This window comes from Mustela nivalis (assembly GCF_964662115.1).
Source record: "Mustela nivalis genome assembly, chromosome: 8".
Taxonomy (NCBI): Eukaryota; Metazoa; Chordata; class Mammalia; order Carnivora; family Mustelidae; genus Mustela; species Mustela nivalis.
In genome coordinates this window covers 138,724,009-138,742,996 of record NC_139027.1, presented here as the reverse complement: position 1 = coordinate 138,742,996, position 18,988 = coordinate 138,724,009, and the positions used below count along the sequence as shown (strand labels likewise).

The following is an 18,988-nucleotide window of genomic DNA, read 5'->3' as shown; positions in this document are numbered from 1 at the left end:
TGGCCTCCATTTCCTCCATGTGGGGTGCAGAGCCCCCAGGCCCACACTTTTGTCAAAAAGCGCATTTTAAATTCTCCCACTCAAGGAGATGCAAGACCTACCATTTAATGACACTAACTAGTGGTTTCTAGACTCTAACCGGTGGTCAATTCAGAAAACCCAACTGTGGTGCCACGGTACCCCCGGTGACATTCTCTCTGCTCCCGCTTCCCATCGGACTCCTCTCTGTTCCCCCATCCCCACCCCCACTCCCTTCTTGGGGATGATCCTGGTGTCTCCTCCTCCTCCGGACAGGGCTCCAATCACACAATGTTTCATCAGCATTCCTTGTTTCTTGGTGGCTCAGGTAAGAAAAACCAAGCAAACAAATCCATCTTTTCTACAAAATTTATTTTTTTTTAATTTTTCCAAGAAGAGTTAGGGGGAAAAATTGGAATCACATCAAGGTAAGTAACAAGGGTATATAAAAATAATTTAAACATACATATCAGTAATAAAGCAACCTTTCTTTCTAGCAACAACTAGTAGAGAATCTTGCCCAAGATTTTTCCAAAGGTATTATATACATCTCAGATAACAAGAAATACAGACACACACGGACACAGACACACACACGCACACACCTGTATTTACAACTCAAGTACGTTCCCGGTGCATTCCAGCTAACTGAGAGCTGCAGTGATCAAAACAGCAAAGCCTAACTGCCTAGCGTCCTCAGGGTTGAAGAAACGTGCATTGGAGAGTGGATTTAGAGACCTGCTAAGATTTCCCTCCCTGATCTCACAGTTACTAGCCCGTACTCTACAGTCTTACTGGAAAACGAATCTGCTCATTACAGTAGAGCAGGTGGTGTGGGTTTGGGACACCCCACTTGTTCTTGTTCCTGGTACCCCCTCATGGGATGGAAAGGGGGTGATTTCACAGGTGAAGCCCTCGGGTCTGATTACATCTGGCTGACCCTCTGCTTCAGGGCAAGAACCTCTCTCTCGATCTCAGCGGGGAGGTCGGCGTTAACCTGCTCCTCGAGGTACTGCTGGATGTCTTCCACCTCCTTCTCCCAGAACTCCTTGGAGATGTGGAAGAGCTCCTCCATGTTGATGTCCCCCAGGCCCGTCAGGTTCAGGGCCCCCTCCTCAGGGATGAGCCCGATGGGCGTGAGCTTGGCGCCAGCTTCCCCGCTGATGCGGTTGAACATCCACTCCAGCACCCTGGAGTTCTCTCCAAAGCCCGGCCAGAGGAATCTGCCGTCCTTGTCTTTCCGGAACCAGTTGACGTGGAAGATCTTGGGCAGCTTGGCTCCCGGGCGCTGGGCCATGCTGAGCCAGTGGGCCAGGTACCTGCCGAAGTTGTAGCCGAAGAAGGGCCGCATGGCAAAGGGGTCGTGCATGATGACCTTCCCTGTTAACAGAAAGGGTGATGCTGGTCAACGTTCTCACAGAACAATGTCCGTGCCATTTACCGGTGACATAATATTGTTGACATTATTGTTGACATAAGCTTGTGCAGTTCTGTCTCGCACTAAGCCACAGACAGGCAGAGACAGAGACAGAGCACACCGGTCACTCTCTGTGGTTGTGATTTCCTCTCTGCTTTACCTTGGTGTTCTGCAGCCGCTGTGGCCTCTGATCGCATGGCCGCCCCCACGAAAACTCCGTGTTGCCAGCTGACAGCTTCATACACCAGGGGGACACCTGCAGTGGAAGAAAAGAAATGTCCCTTAAAGGCTCTGACACAGACCCTTTGGCTGGCAGTGGCATCTTTCCAAATGGAAAGACACGGCCGAATGATGTCTCACTGAGCTAACTTTGGCTCCCTCAAAGCGAAAGGGTGCAAAACCATCATCAGCTTCACGCCACTGAGGCCACACAACAGAAAGTTAAACTGGATGGAGCTCCCTTAGGTCAAGGATCCAAAAAGGCTTGTGGTGCCTTGCCAATTATCTTGGCTTTTTGGAAGCTGGAGATCTCTGGCACCCTCTGACAAGGTCATGAGAAAGGAGAGATTCCACGGATGTCCCCTGGGAGCCAACACACCCACATTCCCAGGCTGAACGAAGGAGAGCCTCACCGGCAGGTCGGCGGCCCCCGAAGATGATGCCCTCGATGGGCACCCCTTCTGGAGACTCCCAGGCAGGGTCGATGATGGGGCACTGGCTGGCCGGGGTGCAGAAGCGCGAGTTGGGATGGGCACAAGGTTCTCCTACCACAGCAAGAGAGGAGAGACCCCTTAGCGTCTGGTCCAAACAAGTGGTGTTTCTGGGCTAGAGCCCCGGGGCCTCGAGGCAGGGCTCACCATCCTGGGGGGTCCACTCCTTGTTTTTCCACGAAGTGATCTTGATGCCTGGGGCCAGCGGCTGGTCGATACCTTCCCAGTAAATGTCCCCATCGCTGGTCTCAGCCACATTGGTGAAGATGGTGTTCTTCTGGATGGTCTTGATGGCATTGGGGTTCGTCTTCACAGAGGTTCCGGGAGCCACACCAAAAAAGCCATTTTCCGGGTTGATAGCCCTTAAGTTACCTGCAAAGTTTTAAACCAGAGAAGTAGGAAGCGCATGACCAAGAAAGCCCAGCATATATTCTCAGCTCTGGCCAGGCTCATTTTTGCACCAAATTCTCAAGTCTTTGCTTCTTTCCCTTGCCTCATTCCTGGAAGAGATTTCTCTCTTCTCTTCCAAGCATTATTTTCCACTTTGACACTTTGACGACCCTTTCTTCCTCATTCCTTTTCCACTAGTACTATTTTAACAAATGTATTGTGTCAACAAGCAACAACATATGGTTCGATTTCAATCCAGATTCTATATTAAATTAAAGAATGCTTACAGAATACATATTCCTAAGGCTTTGCAAGACGTAGCAATAACTTAAAAGATCCAAACATGATTTGGGAGGATCTGGCATGCTTTAAAAGGCGACAGTTCACTTAGCTCCAATGATTACTGCCCGCCGTTGGGCCTGAAAGAGTCACCTTGTTGGTCAAATTTCATCCAGGCGATGTCATCACCCACACACTCTATTTTCCACCCGGGGAGGCTGGGGTTCATCATGGCCAGGTTGGTCTTCCCGCAGGCACTGGGAAAGGCTGCTGCAAAGTACTTCTTCTGGCCCTTGGGGTTGGTGATACCCAGGATCTGTTGGCGACAAAATTCCTCCTTAATCCGTCCTTTGTGTCCCCGCTGGCGGTCAGTGGCTCAGTCTAGGAGAGTGCTCAGAAGTCCCCCAAAAAAGAGAGTCCCAAGATCTATGTCTTCAGGTATCAAAATGAACACTTTAAATAACAAAGCCTAAAGGAGTGCTACTGGCCCCACTGCAGTGGAAGTCTTCGAGAGAGGCATGAAGCATCATCAGTGGAATTTCTAAGTCTGTCCTCCTTGGGGCGGGTCAGGCGCCCGTGGGAGATGCACTTCCGTAGACACTTGGACCTCTGTGCCCCCCTCCACCCCATGCCCAAGACCCCACCGTGCGCCTGCAGAACTTGCTACGTCTTACCAGCATGTGCTCCGCCAGCCAACCCTCTTCCTTCGCCAGCCGGCTGGCCATCCTGAGGGCAAAGCACTTCTTCCCAAGGAGCGAGTTCCCGCCGTACCCGCTCCCGAAGGAGATGATTTCCCTGCGGTCAGGCAGGTGCGCGATGAGCGTCAGCTCTGGGTTACACGGCCAGTTGTTCACCAACGGCTCTGCAGAGGAGGACACATCCCAGATGAGCGTGTCACGTCCCCACCCAGGGATCCCCCAGGGCAAAGGCCCAGGGTTGAAGGCTCAGCTTATTTGTTGTTTGCACTTCTGATTCTGAAATAATACGCTTACTTTTTAAAGGCAAAGGGCATCCCACCGAATGGAGGCACTTGACGAACTCGCCGTCCCCCAGTGCTTCCAGGACGGCTGTGCCCATCCGTGTCATGATACGCATGCTGGTCACCACGTAGGGCGAATCGGTCAGCTCGACGCCGATCTTCGACAGCGGCGAGCCCAGGGGCCCCATGCTGAATGGGATGACGTACATGGTGCGACCTGTGGGGGCCAGTCCATGGCAACCAGTGAGAAATGATCCCGCGGCCACCCAGCAGGGGAGCCTAGTGTCAGGGTCCCCACTGTCTCATCACACTCTTGCTACCAGCAACCTCGCCCCGCTCCCCGCCCCACTGATTTTGAAAACTCCACTGGAAATCAAACGGAATGCCAAAACGAAAGCATTTTCATAAACATGCAACCGGGTTCTGCCAAGCTCTCCTGAATCCCAGAAAGGAGCCAGACATTTCAATACGCTGCAAGTTTCATACATGAATTTAAAGCTATCTGAGGCCACAGGAGTGTTCAGGGCTATCCTAATTATCATGAGGAAGACATAATAAGAGGTTTGCCTTTGCTTTTACTGGATTTTTCCCAGTCAAACAAACATCTCACTCACCTTTCATGCACCCTGGAAATCGGGCTTTGAACGCTTTCTCAAAGTCCTCCTCCGACATCCAGCGACCTAGTTGGCTGAGGCCAGTTTTGGGGATGGGCACGGTATCTCTTTGCTCTTGGGTAATGATGACTGTCTTGCTTTCAATTCTGGCCACATCCCTGGGGTCGGTGAGAGCCAACCAGCTGCAGATAGAAAACACACACAGGTTAGGAATGGAGAGGAAGTGCCACCATCTGTCATTGGATCTGTGCCTGGGATTCAGCCAAGCGACCTGTTGGAATGGGCCAGTCCCCTTCGTTACTGTGCTCTTCCCACACCTTGCAGAGGCCAGGCACACTGACAATGTCCCATAACAGTGGACAACCGCACCAGCTGGGGCACCGTCAAGGAGTAAATGTACTGGACTAGGTGCTTGGCTTCTAGGACAGAGCACGTCTGACTGTCACTTCTATCAGGGATTCCGTTTGCAAGGACTGTGTGTCTGTACCATCTCAACTGCAGACTTGAGCCGCTCGACGCCCGTCTTCCCATCAAAGGCTGCATGGTTCCTCCCCTTCATTAAGTTTTTCAAGAGTTGACAAGCCACCCCGCCGACCCCCTGCTGGGCGTGGACCCACCTCCGGCGGGTGCAGGTGCGGAGCGGCGTCTGGGGGCTGGGGGCCGGCTTACCAGTTGCTGAGTTTCTGCAGCTTCCGGATCATGCCCTCTCCTTCCATCTGGTCCAGCAGCTGCTGGTTCTCCCCCTCGGAGCCATCGCAGATGTGGATGTGGTCGGGCTGACACAGCCTGACGCTGCTCTCCACGAAAGCTCTTACCGCCTGGGGCAGGCTGTCAAGGGTGCCCTGGATGACTTTGGCTGAGAAGTTGAGGCCGTTTTGGAGCTGAGGAGGCATCTCTGCGGGGTCGTGCTAAGGGCCACAGGCGCCAAGGTTCCCTGAAAGAGAAAACACAGGCTTCATGACCAAAAAAACACATGCCCTCAAGGAAACTCAACATACTTCTTTGGGCGGCGTCTCACCAGACAGCCAGAGCTCTGAGGACAAGAAGAAATGAGTCTACGTTATTTCTAGAAACGGCAGTTAAAAATCTCGACCTACCTTTTTTCTTCTCGGATGATCCCGATCAGAGATCTGAGAGGGTCTTTCGAGGTTCTTCCCGCTGGTGAACCCGCGTTCCCAAGGGGAAGCCCGCGTTTGCTGGCTGGGGGTAGAAGCTCCTGGCCTTAAATCCCCTCGAGGAGAAAGGCCCCACCCCTCGGCTACACCCAGGGAGGCTCGTCTCTGACGTCAGGGGCCGGACTTTGGATCCAGGCCACAGTTGGTGGAGCTTCTGGACCATCTCACCACAATAAGCCCCAGGGAGATAATTATTGAACAGATAGTTGTTAATGAGTGCTGTGAGGCCTTTGTCCCCAGACCAGCCACAGCAAGTTCTTACACAACTTGCAATTGACTAAACTTTGACCCAGTTCACTGCTGATGTAAAACACTCCGTCCTCCCACTGACTGGCGGGCTGGATCCCACAAGGCTGGTGGGTGCCCCTCCTGGGTCCCAGGGGCTGTTGGCAGCACATTTTGTGTCCCGCTGGCTGGTGGGTGGCAGAACACCACTGTGGCGAGGTGTCACCATGCAAAGCGTATGGAAAGGAAGTCCCCAAGCGTAGGTGACTACATGGCTCACTGGCAAAAGTCAGACTTCACTGGGGGCTAATAACCTTACTGAGTGTCCCCCACGGGTCCCCCACCCCAAAAATAAACTCTGTGAGGACAGGAATCTCTGCCTATTTTGTTAATTCTTGTATGTACCGTTCCCAGCATAAAGTAGGCATAGAATGAGTCAATGCCAAGCATCGTTCTGAGCCGGAGCCTATGAACACACAAGGAAACTGTGGCACAGAAAGGCCAAGTGGCTACTTCCAGCTCCAACAGAAGGAAGACTGGAACATAAGCCCAAGGGGCTCTGGATCACCCCACCATACTCTCCCTTGTGAGGTACCATTTCCTTTTCTGGAATTTTCTACATATCATACTCTAAGCAGTTTCTGGGCTGGATGCAGATGCAGGTACCCACTGAGATGGCTGCACACTTCTCACTGCCTCTGCAAGTCTGACTGTCTGGGGAGTGAAGGGGGCTTGGTGGTTCTGAGGAATTACACTTGAGCAATGAGACCTTTATGCCCGCTGTAAAGAATTCGCATTGCAAGCCGTTAAGAACTCCAGTCCAATTTAATGAACTCTGGAGCTGCTTGCTGGCGTATGGAGAACACTGGGTAAGAAGTCAGGAGCACAGGGCCAAGCCCCCAGTCTCTGCTGGCAACCCAACAGTGCAGTCAGTGGGCACCCTGTCCCTCAGAGTGGGTGGGAGGGACTTGCCTGCCTCCACCATGGGACTGCAGAGATAATTCTGTGACTGTTTAAGGAGCTGTAGAAATCCAAGCCTCTGGGAATGGCAATCTCAGACGAGGAGTATGTAAGGGACTACGCAGTAAGCCTTGGCTCCCACTGCAACAGTGGCTGTGCACATGTCCGCATCTCCCACCAGAATTATCACCCCATTGCCATGTCTCATTTACTCAGATTCTCATTCAACCAAACAAATCTCTCAGTGTAAACAGCATATGAGAGGTTTTCATTTAGTTTAAAATTATTTCCCATTTAGGTCACTGGAATTCATTCTTAGTGGTGCTGTCGGCCATATAAATTTGTGTCGTGTCTAAATTCAACCACGACGTAATGCCCAGTTGCCGAGGGATACGTTCTCAGCGTCTGACACCAGTGAAATTAGCCATTCAAATGCACGGCCATAAACATGCAACACACGCATTTATGCCGGCGCCGTCCATTTCACCAAATGGGTAGAGATTCCCATTTTGCTGATAAAACTGTGATAGGTTTCGTTCCCTCCAAGAGCACATAGATTGAAAACAAAAATGAGGAACCCGAACTTATTTGCCGTTCTAAATGCTACCCATAAATTCTAGGTGTTTCTGTTTGGCGTCTTCCTGCGGAGAACCAGCCAGCTCATTTAAAATGCAGGAGAAGTGGACCACCACGGCCCCTCGGCCAATTGCTTAATTACCACCCTGACCTCAGGGAAGGCTGGCAGGATTCCCTTGCAACTGTCCCTCATCAAAATAATGTGAAAAGGCAAACACTGGGTTGCAGATTCACCTGAACGTACTGAATTTGTTAGAAGAGAGTGATGCAGACAGGGCGGAGGGCGTTGAGGACACAGGGCAGAAGCCTGGACAAAGTCCTCTCGGCCCTCTGTTGACCGGAAGGCAGGGAAGGGTCCCGGCCCCAGAGGGAACTATGCGAATTGTGATGGTCTCCGGGTGTGAGCTGCATCTGTCATTTCTGGAGCAAAATGCCATGGGGACCCCCTAATTTTTTCAACGGGGGCTGAAAGTGCAAGACTGCTCCTCTTTTGAGCAGCGTGCAAAAAGTGGAACCCAGACACAACTGCTTTTGTTGGAAGGAGAAGGAAGCAGTAGACACTGGAAAAAAAAAAGAGTTTCAAACCCCAGAGTTAACGTCTTCACTTCTGCGTGTGAGGTTCTGCACACCCTTGTCGCGGCTGAGGCCGCAGGCTGGCTGCCCTCAGGGTCCGAGGAGGGAGCGAACAGGACTCTGGAAAGGCTGTGCGGAGTGGGGCGGCCGAGAAGGCAGCACGGAAACCCGACGGCAGTCTAGAGGGGCCAAGACTCAAATGGTGTGAGCGGGTGAAGGTGGGGGTGGGGAACGGCTGCCTTCCAGGTAAACCGTGGAAAGGAAGCCCTGAACTCCGGTGGGATCTCACAAAGGATGCTGAGGACAGTTTGACTGAGACACAGATTGGTGGTTTTTTCATTAACTGAGAGCCAAAAATAAAAGGCAACAACAACAACAAAACCAGAAATACTCAAGAACATCAATATCGTGTGTGGACGGCCTGCAGAGCTAAGAGATGGCTTCCACAGTGTGCACTGAGAGATCTGGGGGGATTCCACTGAGCCGCCCCAGAGCATGGTGTGAGAGGCCCCGTGAGACATGGTCAGAGTCTTCTCATGCACAGCATTCCTGACATCATCTGTGGTGTGCATCAGGCTTCCATATTGGATCTTAGTTTGAACAAGGAATTCCACAGCCAAAACACACTGGGACTCCACCAATCACAACCCGCTCCTTCCATGGGGAAGTGAGACATCTGAGACCCAGATGATGCAAACAGAGCATTTTCCCAAGCTAAGGCTCTGAACTGCAAGACCATGACCTCCGGCCTCCACGCCACCCCCAATCGGGGTGACCACAAAAATGCCCCTCGGTTCAGGAATCTGAGCTCACAGGAAAGCATGACCCTTTCTTGGTAAAGAGGGAAAGGGACAGTTTTCCAGAAGGTGACAAACTAGCAGTGTGACTCACGTGTCTTGCGCTAGAGCCAAAGTTATATGCGCAAGTCAATGCTGGTCCCCGATACCAGGATGCCAGTCCATGGGCATGGACTGGCCCAGCCGTGGGAGTTTCCAAACAGCAAGAAAACATGTTCAGCTGCGCAACGATCTGCCAAAACCGTTTGCCAGGGCAATCCCAGGTGTGTTTGTTAGGGACAAATATTTACACGTTCTCCACATATGGGGTAATCCTAATGTCTTTGCAGTCTGAAGGGTGTTTTTACAGTTGAATGAGTTGAGTTTTTAGTTTGGAGCCACAGAGAATCCTGTAACTGAAAGGGTCCTTAAAATGTCATGTTACTCTAGCGTCACGGTTAGGGGGTCTTTTCTGGGGGTGATGAGAGTGTCTTGGAACTAGACAGAGGTGGCAGATGGTAAGTGTCCAAAATACCCCCGAATTGTACACTGTAAGATGGTTGGGTTTCTGTTGTGTGCATTTTACCTCAATTAAGAAACAAAAAAGATTCTGTAGCCCAATCTTTCCTATTTTGAAGATGTGGGAACAATGAACAGGTGTAGGGAGCAGGTGTTAGGGGAGGCTCATCAGAAGCCCTCCTAAGGAGGCAGGCAGGTATCCAACACCCTCCACCCAGCCCTCCGTGACCTAATCCTTTTCCCTTCTCCCAATGGCCTCACCATGTCTTAACACCTTGATCGAGGGCTGCGTGCGCCCTCACCCAGCAGAGACGACAATTTACATCATCCGGGAGTCTTCCCTCGGGAGGGTCACGGTGTTGTTTGCATCTTCTTTCCACGGCGAGGAGATAAAAATGAATCTGGAGGTAAACCACAGTGCTGGGTGCATGTTAATAAAGCCTGATTTTTGCGGCAAAGACGGGCCCACAAGACGTATTCAATGAATGTTAATAACCAGGTGTTAGAACCCTTTTAGAGGGCTGGTTATCTCCTGCTTCAATCATTAGTGACCCATGGAAATAGTGACTCCATAAAATCTTGTTTATTTTCTTTGGAGCTGTCTCTGTCGGGTTTATGGAGAGGCATAAAGGCTCTCCGGCCATGCAGAAAGGAGGCACGGAGTGGACTCCAGCGAGAGACGACACATCCATCCCATGAATGATTTCGCCCTTCAGAGAGCCGTGTCACCTCTGAGTCCCCCTCAAAGTCAGGACAGACAGATTCTAGAACTACCTGCGTGTCATACCTCCCTTTGCTTCTCTCCAGGGTCGTGTGAGACAAAGACACCATTTTGCCTCCGTCATTGGGGTCGGGTGTCCTGCAGATTGTAGCCCAGCATGTTCTCAGTGAGACAACAATCCCACTTCCGGGCAGCCCAGAATCCAGACTCGGGAGCCCTGGGTGGACTCCAGTGCCGGCTCCCCCAGAACTGAGCCACTCTCTTTGTCCGCCCAGCATGCAGGTGGGTAAGACATGCACCAAGGCCATTTCTGGCCGTAAAGTCCTGTCGGGTTGTCGCCGCTCACGTTGGCCACTACGGATTCTGAGGCCCATGGTGGCTTTGGTCTCATCTTATTTCCCTCTCACCTACTTTGGGAGACTGGTCACCCTGGGTTTCCTAAGCCTCTCTTCTTGTCGGAGGCCTTGTCTCGCTAAAATGGGAAGTCAACGGTCAGAGGCCAGGGGGTACAGGTACCCAGCTACACTGGGTGGGAAAACACAGCTGATCTGGATAAGACAACACAAACTTAAAAACTCACACTGGCCCTAAGTGTCTATAGCCCTGCCTTAGCTCTCCCTATCAGGCTGTCCGCTGTAGACCGCGAAGACCCAGGTTTTGGTCCAAACCACCAACGTCCCACCATCCCCTTTGTTCCAGAGTTTTGTTTGCGTAGGACTTTTAGGGTAGAAGATCCTAGCCATGTGGCAGGGCCCCCGTGGTGGGTCTGTGTACTCTAGTCCGTTCTCCAGAATGAGACTCATTCTAGATGACCAAAGGGACAGATGTCCCTGGGTGGGTCGCTTCTCCTTGATGATCTCATTTCCCCATTTCTAAATGGAGATGGCCCCTCTGCCTCCCAGGGCCCTGGATTTGGGGCAGTACAGAGGAAGCCAGCCCCTGTCCCAAGTCCGCAGCACGGAGACTGAGAACAGGCTCGCGGTGAAAGACGGCTCCCTGCACCCTCACCGAGGAAAGAGAGCAACGCCCGGCAAAGCGCGGGGGCGAGAAGAACTAATTGCACAGTTACCACAAAAACAATCCAACGCACTTATTTTGCCGCAAGAAAACGGATACCACTGTGCATGGCAGTTAACTCTATTGGAAATAATGATAGTCCCTCTGGGACCGAACGCCACCCTCCCCTGGTGCTCGCTGATAACTATGCAAATTCTTCCACTTGCCTGGAATGTGGCGGCTCTGAACGAAAATGCCTTTTCTGGTCCGTGCTGGGAATAATTCCTGAAACTCGGTAAATCTTAACACAGTCTCAGCTCCCAACGGGGGAGGATTCGTACCACGGAGACTCGATGACACAGTCCCCGGGGTGGGGGGTCCAACCAACCCGTCTCGTCAGGGGCTGGGCGGGGGTGAGGGGAGTCTCCTAACTTAGATGTGGAACCTTAAAACCTTTCCAAGTTGAATTATATAGAAATTGAAGCCCCTCAAGACTGTTGTCCTCATATCCTGGTACAGAAGCAAAGCCCATCTCACGTGCAGAAAACTCCATGTTTGTCTGAACAAGGACCCAAGTCTGGTGGGGAAAGATGCCTGTCCCAGCCTTCCCCAAACAGGCCTGCATTGCTTTGAAGAGATAGCCAAGTAAACTACGTGCTAAAGGGGGAAAAGCAACATTCGTTTTTGTGTTTTGGATATTTAAAGAGAATGTGTGATTGTTGGAGGCATGAGAAATCCGAGAGGGGTACATGGAGTCACGCGCCCACAGGGGCAGGGACAATTCATCTCCTTAGGAAGTCAGTGTCTGAGGCAGGAGCCTGGGAAGCCGTGGGTAGGGGACCCTCCGTACCCAGTAGACTCTGATTCTTTCATTTCCAATCAGGTTGACTTCTGTCCCGCAGTTCTGCTGATATCGGGCGAGATTATGCCCATTTTCTTTCCCTGGCTTGAGCAAGGAAGCTGTGAGGTAAGAGCCTCTTTCCGAACCCTGCTCTGCCTCATCCAGAGCTGGCGAGGGCCAGGACTGGCAGGGTCTAGGACCTAGTCACTTGTGGGGCCTGGCCTCAGCTGCCCAGCCCCCTGGGCTCAGTCTGCAGGCAACACCCCCCGGTGTCCAGGGCTGGAGAGGGGTGGCAGGGCGGGGCTTCCAGACACCCACTTCCAGACAGATGAGGATCAACCTCAGGGAGCAATGGATGCTACCTGGCCATTAAGGTCACCAGAAACAGGGACCGGCTCCACACTTGGATCTGTAGATGGGGTCCCGGTGTCCTGTGGGAGGTACTGAAATGGAGCCACGGCATGCACGTCGAGGCAAACACTTGCATGTGTTTCTTGACCACGTGACCCTAGTTAACTCGTACCCTGTCTGCTTCCGGCGGTCCCGTTGTTGTTAGCCGAGAACAACACCGGACTTGCTTCCTAGGGTAATTCCGCGGATCGGATCCGGTAACTCAACCACGGGGTTGGCACCATTAAGCCAACACTCATAAATGCTGGAAGGAACAAAACGCCATATTTTACGGGTGCAAATTCTCTTATTCTCTTATTCTCTCCTGTGTGGTGCGGGCCGTGGGAGGGAGGGACAGAAAACAGAGGCAGAGTCCCCGACTCCTAGGAGTCTGGGTTCTCCTTTGTTTCAGCACCTCCACACCTCGAGCCACGCCCCGCATGTAGTAGGTGCTCAGCTAACGTCTGCTAGGTAACCCCCCAGTCCCCGTGGAGGGACACATTCTGCACCCCTGGGAGGCCCGTTTGACGAAGTCCCCAGTGCCCTGTGCCGGCAGGAAATGCACGAGTGTACCCGCTCCCTGATAAATCCCTAACCACGGAGTCCAGCAGTTTCTCCTCGGGTCGCTATTTAACTTTCTCCCTACGCCGCGCTGTCCGCTCGCCTTCTCTCCCGTGTCCCTGAATCAGATTTAGGTCACCACGTGTGCGGAAGCGCCGGCTCATTTTTCACTCCGGAGGCTGCCGCTCCCCGCCCCCATCAGCTCCCCCCAGCGCACAGCGCCTCCGCCGAGACAGGTGCACCGGCCGGGCCTGCGCGGGGCAGGAGTCCCGAGTGAGGCCCCACGGGCTCCGGTTAGCGGTTAGCGGGGCGCGGGAGCTCGCGGTGCAGCGCCGCACACACCCGGGGCGGGAGACGGTCCTGACCGCCCTGGCGACCGGCTGGCGTCGTTTCGGCCGCGCGACTCGGCCACCCGCAAGCTGCTGACAATACCCTTTCTCGTGGCCCTTCCCTGAGTGCCGAGGCATGACCCCAAGTCCATTCCCGAGCTCGGTACCTAATTTTTATTAATAATATCTTCGCTCTATCAATCACTGTTAACTAACGGGAACATTTGAAGAAATTAATTGGAGCCTGGCGAGAGGAAGCCTGGCAGCTCCTTGCGGCCCCTCCCGGGCGGACGGTGCGGCGCAGGCCCGGCCGCCAGCGCGCGGTGACTCAGGCTGGCCCGACCTGACTTCCGCCCACAGAGGACACTTTCTCCTTCAGAGAGCCGCTGCCTCCGCCCGGCCGTGCAGAAACTGCTTAATGAAGGCTTAACCTTAATCAACCTGCTAATACCGGTTTCTCCAGATCCCACCCCCGCCCCCAGAAGCAGGGCGGTAGCCGAAGCCCCTGGGGACTGGGTTGCCAAGAAGGTGGGGGTTGGGCGGGGGCGGGGCGGGGGTGGGGTCTATGGGCGGGGCTCAGGTGCAGGGTCTCCAGAATTCACTCGACAGACAGCGAGGTGGGCCTTTTGCAAGTTGGCCTCGACATTCTTGCCCAAGGGTAGAGGAACAGAAGCTGGGGATGCAGGACAGGCTGCCCTCCAGGACCCCAGCACGCTCTTCTGTCCCACGTGTCCCCGGGTACCCTGCCCAGAAACCCGCTTCTCCCACCCAACCTGAACACAGCCCGCTGGAAAGCCAAGGGTTTGTCTCCCCAGAACTGTAGCATCTTGGGAACAAGAGCCGGCGCAGCAGCCCCCTAGAAGATCCTGTTTGATGTGGGCAACAAAGGCGGAAGAAAAAGATTCCGTTTCTTTACTATCTACAGCCCATTGACAAGTCCTTGAAAGAGGCAGTGACCTTCCCCAGGGACTTAACTGCCTCCCTGTGGACACTTCGCTAAGGGCAAAAGGCAATCTTAGCCCAACCACCAGGATCCTGTAAGTCTACTTTAACATATAAAAATTCCTTCGGAAACTTCCTTGATCTCTATCCCCCTAAGCTGGTGATCACGCTGGCAACTCCCCCCCCAAGCATGTGGCCCACTGATAGACATCTGAAGGGTCTCAGGACTGAGTTTTTACCAAACAATAATAAATGACCTTTCCTAACAATAGCCAGTCCCTTCAGGATGCTGGAAACCTTGTTTCCAAAATACCTGGGAGGCTTACAGTATCTCTAACCCGCTCCCCACTCGTAAGCATGTAACGGGCCCCTCCTCACGACACTGGTGCAGCTCTTTCCGCCCACAGGTCCTGTCCCCGCACTTTAATAAAACCACCCTTTTGCACCAAAGACATCTCAAGAATTATTTCTTGGCCATCGGCTTCGAACCCTAACGTCTCTTCTACATCGATGTTTATTTCTAGGCAACGAACTACAACCTCAGGATAAAAGTTCCAAGAGCTCCAGAAGCATTCGGAGCATTGAGCATTTTTCAGAAAAAAAACTGTGATGTGCCAGGCGCCAGCGAGATTGGATTTTCAGTGAGCTGCCCTGTGGTTGTAAATGAAAAATTCAGGCGCTTTGGGTCAAAACGCATTTTTTAAAATATGCGTGTTTGGTGATTTATATCAAGTCCTTCTGCGTTTAGACATTCCTACATACGTTTTGGAATGTGTGAAACCTATTCGAGCAGTCCTGAGGCTTTGTTTTTTTCTTTCAGGTGAAAAATCCCAGATGTCCTTCATGTTCAAATGAGTCTTCACAGTTGCCATTTGCCGGAAGACAGCAATGCGATCGTTGCATTCAGTAGGCAACCACCTATGAGGTAGCTCATGTGAATTATTAATGATAAATTCTTTGGGGGGGAGAAACTTCTTGGACTTTCTTTGCTGTACTTTTAACAATTGACTGAGACGCCCATCAGATGTCTTCTCGCGAGCTGTCACATTATTTAAATGAGGACACAGGCTGACATTTCCAGAGGAGCGAGCTCAGTTCGTACCGAAAAGGGAAGGGGCTCTCTGCTTTGATGGGCACCTCGTAGGCTTTTCAAAATAAAGGTTTTGAGTGCTTTAATTGTGGAGCGACTTGCCACATAGTTCAGCCCAGAGTTAAAAGATTCTCAGATACTTTGAAGAACAGCCAAGAAGTTTTGTGCTTCGCGACAAACAGGAGAACACTCATTAAGTGACACTTGAAAGGCACTGACGGAAGGTAAGGGCTGCTCAGAATAAACTTAGGAACGCTTCGCTCCTCATTGCTCTTTACATATCTCATTATTCCAGGTATTGTCATGTAAAAAAGAGAAAAAAAAAAGTTGCCCGTGTGACGTCTGTTGTTCCTCCAAAAAAGAAAGTCCAAGGCCAGAGGTGAAACCTACCAGGGCGAGGGAGGCCTGGACATCCTTCCCGAGAGCACAGAGACGTCATGACCTCTGGCAGCAGGCATGTTCACAAAAAGCCCACTTACTTGTGGCAGGCTTGCCCACCACAGGTCCCGTTGTAGCTCCGGCCGTGCCTCGGACGCTTATTGCTACGTATCTGAGTGCAATCCGGGAGGCCAGCCGCTGTGCTAACTGATTTGACGGAAGAAAGGGGCGTGGGAAGGCAGTAGAACAACCAGAAGAATCCTGACTATCTCAGTCCATTGTCCTAGCGGCCTGTTCCTGTGGCTAACCCCAGGGTCGGTATCAGTCCTTGGAAGCTCCAAGGGTAATCCCTTCAAAGTCAGCTTCTCTTTGGGGAGTTAAATGTGGTCGCAGCCTTGAGCCACTCTTGTTCCGACCTCAGGGCCTTTGCGCCTGTTCTCCCTCGAGCCTGGAGCACCCTGTGTGGTTTGTGCATGGCCAGGCCTTCGTCTCCATCAGGGCTCAGCACTTCCTGGCTCCCACCGACACACTGCCCCCTAATTGTGTTTCCTTCCTGGCTCTGATAATGATGTGACATTTGTGTCTTCATTTGTCTACCTGTTACATCGTGTTACATTGCAGAATTGAAACCCTGTTCTGAGCTCATCTCTTTGAAAACACAGCGCGGTGGCGCGGTGCTGTGAGTCACCTCGGGCTTGAAAGCATGAAGCAAAAGCATACTTTATATTAGTGATTCATTTGTGTTTTTGAAATTAAACAATAATTTCCCTTATGCTCTGTTCTTTTATATAACCATGCTGGTAAAAACTCTTATGAGTCAGAAAGTGGGGGGAGAAAGGGGGTCTTTTATCATAAGATGATCAGTCATCACTCACCAGATGTCAGCTCAGTGCCCCAAACACACACGGTTTTAATGGGATGTTTTTCTGGTCATTATTAATTTATTCCTTTATTCATTAAAACTTTCAGGGAAATTTACCAGCTGAAAAGAGAGATGACAGCAGAAACATAGGTGTGTTACAGAAACTACTCAATAAGACCCGAATGAGTCACTTTCAAAAATATGTTAAAGTTTTTCAACAGGAAAAGTATAAAAATTAGGGGGAGTAAACAAAGTCTTGGTGGTAATTGATAATATGAGAATATATACGAAATGCAGTTATTTCATCATTTGCAATAAAATGGTTATGATAATAGCATGGTATTATAAAAATAATGGGGTTATAATAAAATCATAGGGTATTTATCTTACCTTTTTTGCATTAAGATATAATAAAATTATACTCAGAAAGTAGATTATCCCTTCTATTATTCTCTTGAAACATTAGCTCTGCCTGGGCATTCCACTAGAAACTTCCTTCATTCTGCTGTGTGTTTCCTTCAGTGGGGACCTACCACCGAATGGCTCAGAGGTCCTGCTTCAGGGCAGAGGGACAGACAGGCGAGGGGTCTGAGCAGGGTCCTACCCCAGGAAGCGTACGGGCCCACTCTCAGAGCATGCTGACCAAGAAGCTGGCAATAATTCTGAAGTCAGCATCCCTTTCTCCATTTGGTCATGACCTTTGAGAACTGCAGAGAACCTTCTAGAAGGAGATCAAGTCCCTCTTCAATCAGCAGAGCCATTGTGGCTGATGATGGTGCGTGATTTGGGGTAAGCTCAAGAGCATGTTAACAGAGGAGCCCCATCTCTCCAGATCCCGACTCTTGGCCAGGACATGAGAGTCAAACTCTCCTGTGAATCCAAGGCACATCAGGTCTTTGCCAGGTCTGCCAGGCTGGTTGAGCACCACCAGTGTTTGAGCACAGCAGGGCTCCTTGTGCAATTTGTCCCCATGACGCACCAAGGTATCCTCTGCAAGGCATTATTTTGACCAAGAGCCTGATGAAGCCACTGTCAACAAAGAGAGCCAAAAGGCCACCAAATGCCAAAGAAGATTGAGTGTTCAGCGTGGCCCCAGCCATTCCCTTTCTGGTGACATGACCAAAGGAATCAATGTCGTCCGAGTTTAAGGGATTCATGAAAACCCCTCCCTCCAGCCCTCACAGGGAAAGGCAGGTTTAACCACTTGCTCTGTGGTTTCAAAACGATGCCCAGGGAGGGAGAGACCAGGGAGGCAGGAAGCACAGAGTCACCGTTGTATGAGCAAACAAGCTGCCTCAGTGTCCTCATCTGAAATAGAGGGATAAGAACAGTACCTGCTCCCTAGGGCCATGGCGGGAGACCTCCCGCGGCAGCCAGCACTGGAGGTACAAAGGCCCTCCAACGTGGTAGTGGTCTCCACCTTTATGTGCTCTCCTCTTTCCCAGAGGAGAAGCAAGGAGATCCAGCAGAACCTCCAACATCACCCTGGTCCTGCACTCCGCGGAGACCTGCAAACTTCGGCAAGTCCGGTCAGAGGGGGCGACCCCCAGGACCCCACAGCACCATGCCCCCCGTCCGGGACTGCCAATCTCAGACTCTCCGATCATGTTTCCAGATGAAAGTACACGTATCGTTTGTCTGGCTTCTTCATTTATCCTAAGTCAGAGTGACAGCTCCTCTGCACTCCCCCTCTGTGCTGGCTTTTAGCCTTTCTCCCTCTAGTTTCCATCTCGCCTGCTCTGCTCTCCTGCTCAGCCCCCGCCGTAATCAACTGTCAGCTCAGTATTAGCCCACTGTCTGCCTGGCAACCCGCTATTATGCACTTATTTTATTACTTGGTTTCCTACCCTGATCTTGTGATTCATTTCTAACCTTTACTGACGGTAACGTAATTCCTTTGCTGTTCCTCCCTTCCTCCTCACCAGCCCCCTCAACCTTTAACTTGCCGAGGACAGCTTCGGTGAAGGCCTGGAAAACAGGCTTATCTGCAGCCCGCAGCTGACAGTCTTGTTTTTCACTGAGCAATCAGTTTAATCAAATGAAGTGCTCTACTTAATACTTTCAAGTCCTGTGGAGTAAGATCGGAAGAGATACACAGGAATCGGGAAGGAAAATAAGATGATCCGTGGGTCCCACTGGCACATTTGGGACCCCAGACAAACGTCAAGACACGTCCGGCATTTAGCCTGAACTTGCCCGGTGGTACCTCGGGGTCACGACAGTGTAGGTTCACAGTCACCATCCCCATGATCTGTGCAGGTAGGGTTTCTAACTGTTTTTAGAATCATATGGGACAGTTTAAGAAGAAAGAGGAATCTTGTTGTTTTATGGATGCCCCACCCAAAGGAGACCCAAAATATACACCATCACAATGACAGAAGGCGGTGGGTTCTCTTGCTGTGGGTGTCAGCAACACGGCGGCAGGTGGGATTTCTCTTGGAGGGAGGGATGCTAAGGAAGAAAGAAGACAGCGAGAGATCCGTGGAAGTCCACGGGTAGTGAGGGCTGGAAAGGGGCACGTGAATCATCTTCCCCGATTCCCCTGCATTCAGAAGAGGAAACAGGTCCTGGGAGGTGGAGAAGCTTGTGTGATGACTGCAGCCAGGTCTCCTGGCTCCAAAACCCAGACTCTGTCCAGCCACTCAGCACCTGGAAGCAGAAACCCTA

General features: G+C 51.7%; 1 protein-coding gene and 1 long non-coding RNA gene across 2 annotated transcripts; one reads left to right on the top strand and one right to left on the bottom strand.

Moving 5' to 3' along the window:
- Nucleotides 1–373: 373 nt before the first annotated feature.
- On the bottom strand, nt 374–5,931 carry PCK1 (phosphoenolpyruvate carboxykinase 1). The gene is made up of 10 exons (XM_082746730.1): nt 5,505–5,931; nt 5,077–5,341; nt 4,408–4,589; nt 3,807–4,010; nt 3,489–3,676; nt 2,968–3,130; nt 2,293–2,517; nt 2,068–2,199; nt 1,596–1,691; nt 374–1,398 (listed from the first exon to the last, which is right to left on the bottom strand). Exons 2-10 carry the CDS (start codon nt 5,298–5,300, stop codon nt 944–946), a joined length of 1,869 nt encoding a protein of 622 aa, XP_082602856.1. The 5' UTR covers nt 5,301–5,341; nt 5,505–5,931; the 3' UTR covers nt 374–943.
- A 6,996-nt stretch (nt 5,932–12,927) lies between these two features.
- On the top strand, nt 12,928–16,753 carry LOC309872127. Its single transcript, XR_014315679.1, has 4 exons — nt 12,928–13,212; nt 13,975–14,086; nt 14,812–14,916; nt 15,377–16,753. It is a non-coding gene; the product is annotated as an uncharacterized lncRNA (long non-coding RNA).
- The last annotated feature ends 2,235 nt before the right edge of the window (nt 16,754–18,988 follow it).

What these genes read in the sequence shown, in the direction of transcription:
- PCK1 (XM_082746730.1), bottom strand. Translation starts at nt 5,300, where the DNA reads ATGCCTCCTCAGCTCCAAAACGGCCTCAACTTCTCAGCCAAAGTCATC. An exon ending in ATGCCCTTTGCCTTTAAAAA is followed by an intron (nt 3,677 to 3,806) that starts GTAAGCGTATTA and finishes CCTCCTCTGCAG; the next exon opens with AGCCGTTGGTGAACAACTGG. An exon ending in GATGAAATTTGACCAACAAG is followed by an intron (nt 2,518 to 2,967) that starts GTGACTCTTTCA and finishes AAAACTTTGCAG; the next exon opens with GTAACTTAAGGGCTATCAAC.